General features: G+C 36.1%; 1 protein-coding gene across 1 annotated transcript in view; it reads left to right on the forward strand.

Moving 5' to 3' along the window:
* Positions 1–285: 285 nt before the first annotated feature.
* LOC108668899 overlaps positions 286–12,821 on the forward strand; it is a 34,443-nt gene continuing 21,907 nt past the window's right edge. Inside the window, exon 1 of the mRNA XM_018156157.2 lies at positions 286–1,054. Within this exon, the coding sequence (XP_018011646.1) occupies positions 286–1,054 (769 nt within the window). The remainder of the gene's footprint in view (positions 1,055–12,821) is intronic.

The raw sequence follows: 12,821 nt of genomic DNA on the forward strand, positions 1-12,821 counted from the left end.
ATTAAGAGAAGCATTCCCGTTCCACCAGAGAACAGCAGACAAAACTCTGATGAGCAACTTGCCACGCAAATAATATCTTCAACTTATGATGTGAGAGAACCTAATTTAATCAAGCCTATAAGAGTAAAGCGGAAAAGAAGCAAAGAAGTTGTCTATCATAATCCATCCTTCTTAAGATTTAACAACCACGAATCCAATCAAAAGCAGGGCTCAAATTCTGATCTTAAACGCAATGAATTTCAAAAGGTGTTTTCTGCTCTCGAAGAACCTGAAGATTTCGACGAGATGTCTTCCATTTCTGGTAAATCGGATAAATCTCAATCTAAGTACGACCTCAAACCAGGAATGGATTTTATGACGTTCGATTTTGATGTTAATAAAAACACGTACAATAACTTGTACACTATTTTAAGTAATTTATCAGCTGAAATCAGTCCATCGCGTCCAAGTCAGAGGAGACCGAACCTTTATAGAAAGGAAGTCAACGGAGCAAAAAGCAAATCGCTGTCTTCCACCTCCATGATTTCTCAGTCGGTGGCGGAACCTTCGGGCAATCTTTTCTGGAATGGAGGGAATCAATACATTTCCGAAAGTAAATCAAACGGAGAAAAATTTACAGTTGGGGAAGATGCCAGGGCTGCCTCAGAAGCCGATCGAATAGTGGCTGAGAGTCGTATTGGGAAATCTGAGAACATTGAGCTTGGAAAAGTCACCAAGGGAGTACAAAGCTTCGGAAGGAACTCTGATATTCCGTTTGATGTTCACTCACGGTCCATTGAACATAGAACTACAATAAGCGATAACTTGGATCGCACTGCCTACGGTTACACTTATTCCATGTCTAAGGAAGATGCGGAAGCTGAGAAAAACAATGAAAAAGAATTCGACGCTATAACTGACGCTTCTGTCTCGCAAGATTCTCGCATTACGAGTGCTTCGCTTTGTAAACTATGGCAACACTCCTGTGCTGACGGCACTTGTATAGGATCTGACAATTACTGTGACGGCGTCGTGCATTGTGCTGACTACACTGACGAGCCTCCTGGTTGTACAGGTAAGAGCTGCCTGTAATATCGTATTTGTTATATGTGCCTGTAATAACTTTAGCCTGTTAGTTTTATATTGCGCTTAATTATTACGGTGAGAAACTTCATTGTGTTTAAGGAAAGCGACCATGGAGAGATTTTGTTGCGTTAGTATTGTATAAATGGGTATATATCATTTAAAAATGTAAACAGTGAACATTGTAAAGAGCATTAAGAGTGAACATGAGCTTACTCAACATTATATGAACTTTTATACAATTTGATTTATTGAAGGATGTTTGGAAAAGGTAAGGTTATAATTTTCCTTTACAGTGAAAATTCCTTGCGTCAAAAAAATGTTGACTGATCATCAAATTTTCTGAGAAAATAAGGATTTTTTTGGTATTTTTGAAACATCGCTCGTGTTTTAAAGTAATCTTAATTTTTGCGACCAATCCGTCGGTCGCTAAAAATAATTTCAATATTTCGCCTTCAGTTTCGGTGCCCGACTTATAAACGCAATTTGATTACAAACAGGAGAATATCACAATGAACGTTAACAAAGAAGTTATTAACAGCTTGGTAGTGAAACTCTTCATACATTACTTTCCTTAAGAAATTTCTTCACTCTCTTGGACACGCTGCATTATGAGTAGAAGGCCAGCAGGGAGAAGAAAAAACCTCAATTCGAAAATACTGTAAATTCGAGGGTTAAGGGAGACTAATCAATCTCCAATTAAGGAGATTAATGACAATGTAACAGTAATTATTTCTAACTAAAACCTCAATCATTTTTTGATAAATTGTTCAATCATTACTTTTAGCAATGGTTTGGAGGTGTAATCGCTGCAGCAATATTTTGAACAGATTTTCTATATTTTTGAGCTATAAATCACTTCTCGCTTCCTTATATATTTTTACAGCTATTAACCGCCAAATTATCTACTTTCAGTTAAATTATTTTCCAGCTCTATTTAGAATATTATTCATTTTGTAGTGACTCGTGAACATTCCTCGTATTTTTAGCATTTTTATTTTATTTATTTCATCTATATATATTTATTTTTGCATTGTGATGAAGAGAGAAGCCTGGATTATTTCATGATGTGCTGGCCTACTCGAGCAATACAGGATGGTCGGGATTGCTAGTCTAGTTTCTCCACAAGTGTTTTGATGTTCACGGCCAGGCGAGCGTCTCAGTAAGTTCTTTATAAGCTCTAACCTGCTTTATCGGCAGTATTTCGAGGCGCCTTATAACTCCAGGGCGCTGACCTTAACTCCCGCAAGATCTAAAGCTTCCTGAAGCATCTCACGTTCTCTCAGTAAACAGGGCTCCTCCTGCCGGAATTTATACAGTTTCCTGAGCACAATACGTATAGTAATTTATAATAAATGAAATGGGGATAACAATGCTGCCTCAATCTTAAGCCTTCATCTGCTGATGTTTAGCTACGCGGTGATCGTTTTTTTACATTTGTAATTAACAGGTTAAATTCAAAACTGGCAGGAAAATTATTAAGTGGAATAAAACTGTTATATTTGAGTCATCCCTGCCATGTACACAAAAAAAATCATGACCGGAAATGAGGAATTATCTCTGAATTGTTACTCTCCTATCTTCGACGAACATTTGTGGGTATTTAAAGTAAAATGTTCAGATACATTAAAGTAAATAAAAGCGTAAATAAATGCATTCGAATGGATACCGTGAGATTCACGGTATTCGTTGACATAGCCTACTCATTACTCACAATTGGAATATTTAAACAATACCTTAGTTACTCGATTAGTTCATGGAAATATAAAATCAATCTCAGGTTTTGATTTTCATTTATATCTACGTACGAGCAGCTTCATTCAACTTTCAAACGTTGTTTTCCAAGATCAAAAGTTAACATAAAATACAAGAAACCCTTTTATAATACAGTCTCAGCTGAATAATAAATTCGCCATACAAACAGTCTACTCTGAAAAGACAGTTTGCATTTCAAAGTTGCAGATAAGCTTGCGAAAAAGCGGCTTTATCTCTGAAGTGTCAATACTGCTTCGTTCCAAGGATGTTTACAGCTCGCGACGCTGCGCATCTGTTCCCTCGCCTGTCAATACAAAAGCGTTTTCTCAAGGTTGAAATTTTTTGTCTCGAGGTCAGACCTTGAAAAAACAACTATGCAGAAGATGGTACCATCGGATATCATTGAAAAAAATACGTTAACATATGTCATATATTTTGATTTCTTTATTCGTGAATTTAATTTAATTTTGATTGAAATCTGAACCATGAATGCTATTTTGCTTATTTTTTTACGAAGAAAATGCTTAAATTAAATTTCATTATAGCATTTTCAGAAGAGCCAATCTCCGGTGGCAGCAATCTCCAGCCGATTGCGCTGCGTCTTGCAATTGACGTCGTGCATATGCATGACTAGCGCTGCTCTACAGGGGGCGGCTCCACGGCCAATATTACACAACAATAATGCGCTTTAGCCAACGCTACAGGACCGGCTTGGCAAAGGGCGTATAATCAGTCAATGTGATAATGCTGGGTTCAAATGTTGAATTATATTACTGAGTTCGGGAAAATTGAATCTGTGATTGATAATAAATTGTCATATGAGGCTCGAATTGTTAAAATCAGCATTTATTTGTTTCGTTTAATGTTTTATGAAAATTATTTTGTATTCAAATCTCGGCATAAGCCTGTGGACAATAGTTAAACCGTCTCGGGATAAACTCATAGCGAGAGCATTGCTCTTCAACGCTGTACTTGAATCTCAAAATGCGGCTAGTAATTTCTTAAAAGATGTCGTTGACGAAAGAACGTCATAATGTAATTTTGAAGCAATTTCAAGACCACTTAAGCTAATTCATGCCGATGCCGTATCTTCCTCTCGCTCGACGTGGTCCGGAAAAGTTCCGAACTGTGCATAAACTTTCTATAAAAATCACTAACTTGCATTGACAGAATTCATGGACAATATTGTCATTTTGTAAACGAGTGTATTGACAATTTGGACGAAGACTTAAATGTAGATTCCCAATTACGAGCGAATTTTTAGATTGAGACTTAATGTGTCTTATTGAAGACCAGAAAAATCAGTTAACGTGCCTTATTTTCTTATTTTTATTGATTAAATCCCTATTCGAGATATACTTGTTCTTGCCGCTAATTTTTGTACCATTTTCACCATTTGCAACTTATTCCGAATTTACGCATCAAAAATTCGAGAGTTTATGAAATTTACCTTAGATTAGATTTTCTCTCTTAGATTAGATTTTTTCATTTTTCATTCGATTTTCGTTTGCTCCAACTTGCGCTATGATTGCTATTGCAACTCCTACGCCAGCATGAATAAAATGTACAATTTTAATAGCCATGAAAGTCTGCCCAATCATTACTACCGGATAAATATTTAAGCGCCATTGACGATATCCGATAATTGGGTGATTTATTCAGGGCAATAAATTGATTTGATATAAAATCTTACTAGCGGCAGCTGCACGTCACCCACGCAGCAGGTGAAACTTAGAGCACATCAAGTCCCCTCATATGTTCGCTAATTAGCTCCCGTCAAATTGGATGATTAACTTCAATGCCACGCTTAAATTAGGTGGGATGAATGGTCGTGTTCAATTACAAGCTATTCCCCTGCACGTGGGCCTATTAATTTTATTAATAAAAGCTTAGTGATCAAATAATTAATCAACCAAATTCTCATAATTAATGACAGCATACCATTTAAAGTCTCATTTAGGTGAATCAGCGACTGAAAATCTGAAATTTCAAAAGAATTGTTCGAAAAATTTTTGGATGCTTTGACTTTGGGGCAAAAGTATTTGTAGCAGTTTTAAATCCAAAATTAGCAGAAATTAAATTAAATTGAATTGATATACATGCAAAATCAATTTTACGTTTGGGCTCTTTGAGCCAGCCTAACCATTTTTCCCGCAATCGTGCTTTCATCAATTCACCAACTGTAACGACATTGGCGCTGACCAAGGTTTCGAGGAGCCTTTACAGCTTATTTATTATAAAACTTTGTAGTTTGTTTGTGCAATTCAATTTATTATGAGGCGAGAGTATTACCTGAGTCGAGAGAAGACATTTGGTGATTAACACCCGCGCAATCCGTCCACTTAATGATCTCAAATGTTAGTCATCATCTAGTAAAACGAATCGCTCAAGGAAACATGTAACAATAAATTTAGCAAACATTCGACAACGAATTAAATGAAAAAAGTAGCAATAAACATACCTAATTTAATAAGTGAAGAATGAAATTACGAAAGGAATAAAATTTGTGAAAACTTATGCTTAATTTATTATAAATACATTTTCTTGGTATTTCTTCTGTGGATGGAGACATTAATGTGACACTCATATATCTTCAACATACCGACATTAAACTGTTACATCGGGACTTGCTTCATTGACTTGTTTATTATCAATATTCATTATGAGGCCCTCATTAGTGAATTAATTAAACATATACTGTAAATATGATAGCCAATCATGCAGGTTCCCTCGAAATTATAGATTATCTGTAGCACACCGGAACACTGACGCTATTATTAATTTAGCGATGGAGACTGTAGCACTGGTGCTTCAGTTTCTACTACTGAATTGTTAGTAACGATGAAGTATATCTTCCAATATTATAGGATATTATTTGAATTATAACGTTAAATGGCCTTCGCGATTCAATAGAACGCTTTCGTGGCATGATAACGCAGAGGGATATCCTTAGCATAAACTAATAGACGTATCAGATCAGAGTATTTAATTATCTACATACAGCAAATAGTACGAGAGGTAAGGTATGTTAAATAGAGCGCCATGGATGCTCAAGCTCCTTAATTGAGCGAGCTTAGCTTGCCGGGATACGGATGAATTCATTCTTTCCTAATGTTGTTTCAATAGTGATTATTGCATGACACAAAGATAAAGATTTTAACATCGTTGAAAGCAAGATGCGCCCTTGTGAAGCTTCTATACTGTATTTTGATCATGAAGTTTTTGATGAAAGCAACGTATTATTATGTTGTCGACATATGCAAATGCGTCCTTCAGGTTTTCTTTCGAAATAATATCCATTGTTCCCTGAAAACACGCAATTCCGTTAGTGGAAACAATGGACGCTTGACAGAGCTGGAACAATCGTTCATTAACTTCAAAAACTGCAAAGGGCTTTCTATTCTTCAAGGCAAGGAAAATCTGTTATGCTGGCTGGAGTATTGGCCAATATTTCTTGTCAAGGTTGCATGAGATCTTAGAAAGCAGAACAATTAGTTTTTGAATAACGTATTGATAGGTCTGGAATAATCAATAACCATTCTCTTCTTTTGGTAAATTTCTCAAATACTAGCAGTTACGCTCTCCAGGGAGAGCAACTCTCTTCAATTTCGCCGGCTCCTGACAGCTTCTATTTCAGTTGCATAACGGAACGCTGGCATGCCGAATAAGATCTTGATTTGTCTGCAACTGTTTTGGTTTCATCAAGATGCCAAGATCAGCACAACATACTGAGCCTCGGCATCAGCAGTGGTAAAGCTGTTCATATTAAAGGGTGATGTAAGATCGCAAAATTTCATTACGAAAGAGAAATGTTTGCGGAGAATGTTATACCCAGAATTACGTCAACGCCGAGGTTCCTCATTATTGTAACTTACATCCCCTCGTAATCGCCGTAGTGGACATGCGTTTCACAACAACCGGATTGCAGAAAATTATGTGGAACCAATCGATATTTTCGATGTTTATTACATTGTTGAAAAATTAAATAATTTATTTTTCTAAATAATAAATCTATGTCATTGAAACTTTTTGAATTCCCATATAATTCACCAAAAATTTACTCGTGATGGTCCCATTTATAATCACGTTGATTTGGCTTTGCTGCAGTTTTTGAGTCAGTTTTTGACACGCTAGATGATAAAAACAAAGCAAATTACTAGAAGCCTGGTAGCCTTGTCAGCAAGTTTAGTTGAAGGCGCGTTATAATATGAAAATGTACCCATCTTTCATTAATTCATTTTCTAACTTATATTTCAATTGGATTATCTTGCAGGACGTTTCAGGCTTGGATGCTGCGTTAACCAACGCAAGTGACAATGAGGATTCACAGCAGCAGATATTTGTATAAATCCATATTTATTTCCATGAATTACTAGCCTACTTCAGCGAATAAAATAGAAATTTTGAATTGTTAGTTACAGCAGCCACGTTGCGCAGTCTATACAGAGCAGTAAGAGTCAGCATGTTTATGTGTCATCTTAGGAGACAGACTTGGTCAAAGTGGTCGTAAGCCGACGTCAAATCCAGGCCTCGAACATCCAGCGAGTGTTAAAAAATGCCTCAGCACGTTCAGAAATACGTCCGTTAAAAAATGCATCCCTAATACACATATTTTTTCTGCATTGGTTAATTAGCACTAACGTCTGTAAAATTTCACTCTATGCCAGTATTATCACACCTTTCAAACAATTGCCAATAGTTTCGCTTGTTTCTTGTTTTAAATATTTAATTAGCGCGTTTCACATAAATTTCATTCCAGCTTCTAAAGGCAAGTTCGTAACTGTGGACTCATCTGAGATATACTCGTAAAAATTAGTCGTAACATAATTGGGGATGACTGGCAATTAGTCAAGGTTTTCCGCGGGTGGAGTCACAAGAAAATTAGTAAATATTTTGTACCAATAATTCCCTTGTTAATTAGCAGGAGTGGCTTCATCAGGTTCCGTTTCGAACTTTGACGGTTTGAATTTTGACTCATACGAAAAAACTGTTCAGTCTGAGAAACTTGGAATCACATTCTGGATTCATGAGTCGATTCAGTATCACTAATTATTAATTATAGTTTTTTATAGAATCTTTAGATTTTTACAGAATGTAATTCATTCTACTAAAATATCACGCGAAAATAGAGAAACTTTTTTATCATTCAGACCAGTGCGATTCTCACATCATAGCATTATTGTGCTTAAGTAGAGTTCCCATCACCAATCAATCAATATTGCCTAATTCAATATTATTCAGAGTTTGGTTGCTCAACTTACGATCAGTTGAAAGATTATGATCTTCCAAGTATAATAATACATTATTGTCTACTGGATGAATGTCAAAATTATTCACTGCCTAATTGGTGACAATGATTCCCCGCTTGAAAGTCAATGAGTCTAGGTTCGTTCAGTTCCTAGCGTGGTATCTAGGGAAAATATTACGTCTTAAGCGAAAGGCTAGGTGGTGACTCATCAAGAGCTTTCTTTATTCAACATCCTGGAACAAAATAACACTACTATAAAAACAGGAAAAACGGTAAGGCAATGAGAATGTATTGATATGTGAAGATCATACAGATAAAGAAACTATTTATAGAATGCTTACAAGAATAACAGTAGTACTACGTATTGAACGTATAAGAGCCGATTCAATTCTAATAACAGTCATTAATTCTAGAGCTAAGTACGTAACTTGCTAGTAGAAACTATGGTACGGAATACTATGTATCATGTGGGCGCTACAACAGAAATTTCACAACATATCTGTAACTACGGTTGCGAGTTATTATCTATACGAATGGAAACTTTTAGAATAAATAAGGAAGATAATATACATTTTAATGCTCCAAAATTATATGTATATAGTATCACAATATTTTCGGTACCATTCATCAAAATATCGATCATAAGTTATACCACGATTAACGCCATCGAAAATCGTTCAATTTCATAAATCTGGACTTCGACTAACATTATATCCAACTTCGCTAGCTTGTTTTACGGAGTGCGCGATCATGTAGCGTCAACCATTCCGCTTTTGAACGTCAGTTCACTGAGAACTTTCATCACAATCATAACAATGTAATTAGAGCAGCCCTCCATCATCAGCGTGCTTCAAAAGATGATAGTGAGAGAATTTTGTCTTATTTTTATTCTTGGCTGCCCACAAAATAACATTTAAAGAAACATTTCCATCCATCCCCCCAATGTCAATAATATAAAAACTATTCTGAGACGAAATTCACAAATAATCTTGCCATTTCGTCGCAGAATTGAGGCTCTCCCATCGAAAATAATCAACGATGAAGTCCTTATCATTAATTTCATACATCTTTAAGGCTGCATTCACTTGTTCGAGACGGTCATCCGAGGGCCGCGTCTGCCAGCACCGAGAAGAGCGGTCTCGCGACTACAGGGCAAACACACCAACTTAAGGATGACTGATCTAGCAATCAGAGCCTCACGGACGGGGTAATCCCAAGACAAATGGTGCCTCGACAGCCTTACAAGCCCCGTGCTGCCTGTACTGCTTCCGTCCCTGGTTGCTGCTCCTGCTGCTTCCGTCCCTGGTTGCTGCTCCGACTGCTTCCGTCCCTGGTTGCTACTCCGACTGCTTCCGTCCCTGGTTGCTGCTCCGACTGCTTCCGTCACTGGTTGCTGCTCCTACTTCTTCCGTCCCTGGTTGCTGCTCCGACTGCTTCCGTCCCTGGTTGCTGCTCCGACTGCTTCCGTCCCTGGTTGCTGCCCCTGCTGCTCCCGTCCCTGGTTGCTGCCCCTGCTGCTTCCGTCCCTGCTTGCTGCTCCTACTGCTTCCGTCCCTGCTTGCTGCCATGTCGAGAACGGAGACCAAAGAGCAATACGGTTGTGCAGGAGACGTTTGTGCAATGCCCGATAAATGAGAAAAAGTACTTTAACGGAAGATATACACTAAATCTATAAAAAATTATAGAAGAGCAATACGTTCTTCTTCAGTTTAAACAAAACGTGTTTTATAATTTGATACTCTGCGTACGATGGGGCTTTGCAATGTAAATTAGATTCGAAAATCAAGGCACAACGCGATAACGAAAAATTTCCAAGACAATAAATTATCCGCAGAATGCTTTAATTGGATTTTTTCTTTACTCACTTCTATGCACGAATAAAAAGAGAAGCCTGCCTTGGATATCCCACTGCTGTTCATCCCAAACATTTATAAGCAAAAAATGAACACATAATTTCAGCAAAGTAAACCATTAAATATCTTTACCCCAGGCTTAATAGTTCCAGCGAGTGAATTTATATAACAAGCCTTTCAACCAAGACAAACAAACAAATTATTCAACTCGAGAGCCAAGAACAAGGCCAATGTCCACCATTATTTGTTCCCTTAATTAGTCACACTCAAAACCAGCCTCCAAACTGCTTCATAACTATGAAAGCAGTTGTTATTTATTTCGTGAGACATCATGATATTCAACGGCAGTATATGAGATTTGGATTGAAAAACATCAGAGATGTGAGTTTTCTGTCAATCGAAAATTCCACTTGATTGCTTCAGCATCACCAATGACATCTAACAAGTACTCTACCGTGTGATTGCTGAGCACTTATTTTTCAAGTACATATATAACTATATCAAAGAAATTCATCGTCGTCAAATCTAAAACTTGAATTTAGACTTAAATAATATACGTTTAAAACTTACTTTTCAAAGACAACACTTCCAAAGAATCCAGTGTCCCCAATCTTACAGATGTATAATGAATTTCTCATTTAATTTTCGAATATTAAAAAAATTAAATTTTCAATTTTTCTAATATATAAATTTTTTTAATATATACTTTTTTCAAAATTATTTATTCTATTAATTGATTAATGCATTGCCTCTGACTTCACACAATTGTGCAAAATTTCAGATCAATTAGACAGGTAAAAGTGTGTCAAATGTCAGCTATAAGATTTGTAGTTGACAAAATTATTTTTTCAATTTGTTTAATATTGAAAAAAAAAATAATTTTTAAAATCCTTTATTTTGATATTTGATTCATGCATTGTCTCCAACTTTACACAAGTGTGAAAAATTTCAGATCGATAGGATAAGTAGAAGTGTATTAAATTTCGATTACAAGATTTGTAGCAGACAGACAAACAAACAAACAAACAGACAAGAAGTGAAGTTAAAGAGAAGTGTTGTAAAAAGGGTAACTTGAAACTCGATAAGAGGCTGACTTGAGGCTTTCAAAGAGGCTGACTTACAGCTTCAAAATAGACTGGCTTGAATCTAAAATATACGTTTAAAAATTACTTTTTAAAGACAACACTTCTAAAGAATCGAGTGTCTCCAATGTTACAGATGTACAATGAATTTCTCATTTTATTTTCGAATATTAAAAAAATTAATTTTTCAATTTTTTTCGTATAAAATTTATTTAAAAATTATTTATTCTGTCAATTTATTCATGCATTGCCTCCGACTTCACACAAGTGTGCAAAATTTCGGATCAATTGGAGTGGTAAAAGTGTGTCATATATAAGATTTGTAGCTGACAAAATGATTTTTAAATTTTTTAATATTGAAAAAAAAATTAATTTATAAAAGCATTTATTTTGTCATTTGATTCTTGCATTGTCTCCAACTACACGCAAGTGTGCAAAATTTCAGATCGATAGGATACGTAGAAGTGTGTTAAATTTCGATTATAAGATTTGTAGCAGACAAACAAACAAGCAGAGGTGGGCAGCAGCGCGCTACGTGTAGCAGCCGAAACTAGCAGCCGCTACATTTTCAGTAGCGGTAGCGGTAGCGGCGCTACATTTAAGGAATTGTAGCGGTAGCGGTAGCTCTCGCTACATATTCAAGTAGCTATACGAGGTTTTGCCGCTACAGTGCTACCGCTACATTTATAGATAAACCTTTAGATTTTACTTAATAGTATTAAATATTATTTAAAAACCAGTATGATACATACATAATATAAATTACAGAATAAAACTGTACGAAAGATTTCGGTATAATGTTGTCAAACTCAGCCTGTTACTAGTGTCAACATGTTAGTTGTTACCAGAGGTGGGCAGTAGCGCGCTACATGTAGCGGTTGCTAGTAGCGGCCGCTACATTTTCAGTAGCGGTAGTGATAGCGGCTCTACATGCAATTATAGCGGTAGCGGTATCGGTGCCACATTTAAGCAATTTTAGCGGTAGCGGTTAGCGCCCGCTACATTTAGCGCATGTAGCGGTAGCGGCCGCTACATTTCAAAGTAGCGCTGCCCAGCTCTGCAAAGAAGAAGTGAAGTTAAAGAGAAGTGTTGTAAAAAGAGGCTGGCATGAAGCTTCAAAAGAGGCTGACTTAAAACTACAGAAGAGGCTGACTTAAAACTACAAAAGATGCTGACTTAAAGCTTCAAAATAGACTGACTTGAATCTGCAAAAGATGTTCACTTAAAGCTTAAAAGAGGTTGACTGTTAGAATGACTGTCAGGTAAACACAGACCTCGGAAAACGTCTCTCTTTCACTCGAGTTAAACCAAAAAAAAAAAAAGAAGCAATGGCGTAAACATTGGACTTTATTAAAAAAATTCAAAGAGAATTGAAATTTACGTTCGAGCACAAAATTTAATTTCAGAAGTTAAGCAAATAAACAGTGTTTGTATTTAGATGATGCAATTGCATCTGTAAACTTTTACTAAGAAACAAGTGCAAACTCTTAAAAGTTTATATTTTCTTTTTCTGTTAAATTCTGATAATTTTTCGAATTTTTCTTTACGAAGACCCTTTTAGCTTAAATAAAACTTAGATATGTTTTTAAGTTTTATTTGCTCGTGACACATGTGAAATAGTTTCCCCCATTTTAATGTATTTCCACCATTCTTTCGATGTAAAAATATCAAGTCAATTCGTTGCATCACACACAATTACTTAGATTATAGCGCATGATAATTTTATAAGTGCATGAAATTATTTTATCATCACTCATAATCATTGTCACTAATGCGTGTGATAATTTTGGTTGTTGATCACGAATATTTTGATACGGGAAA

This window comes from Hyalella azteca, unplaced genomic scaffold, assembly GCF_000764305.2.
Source record: "Hyalella azteca isolate HAZT.00-mixed unplaced genomic scaffold, Hazt_2.0.2 contig5386, whole genome shotgun sequence".
Lineage (NCBI taxonomy): Eukaryota > Metazoa > Arthropoda > Malacostraca > Amphipoda > Hyalellidae > Hyalella > Hyalella azteca.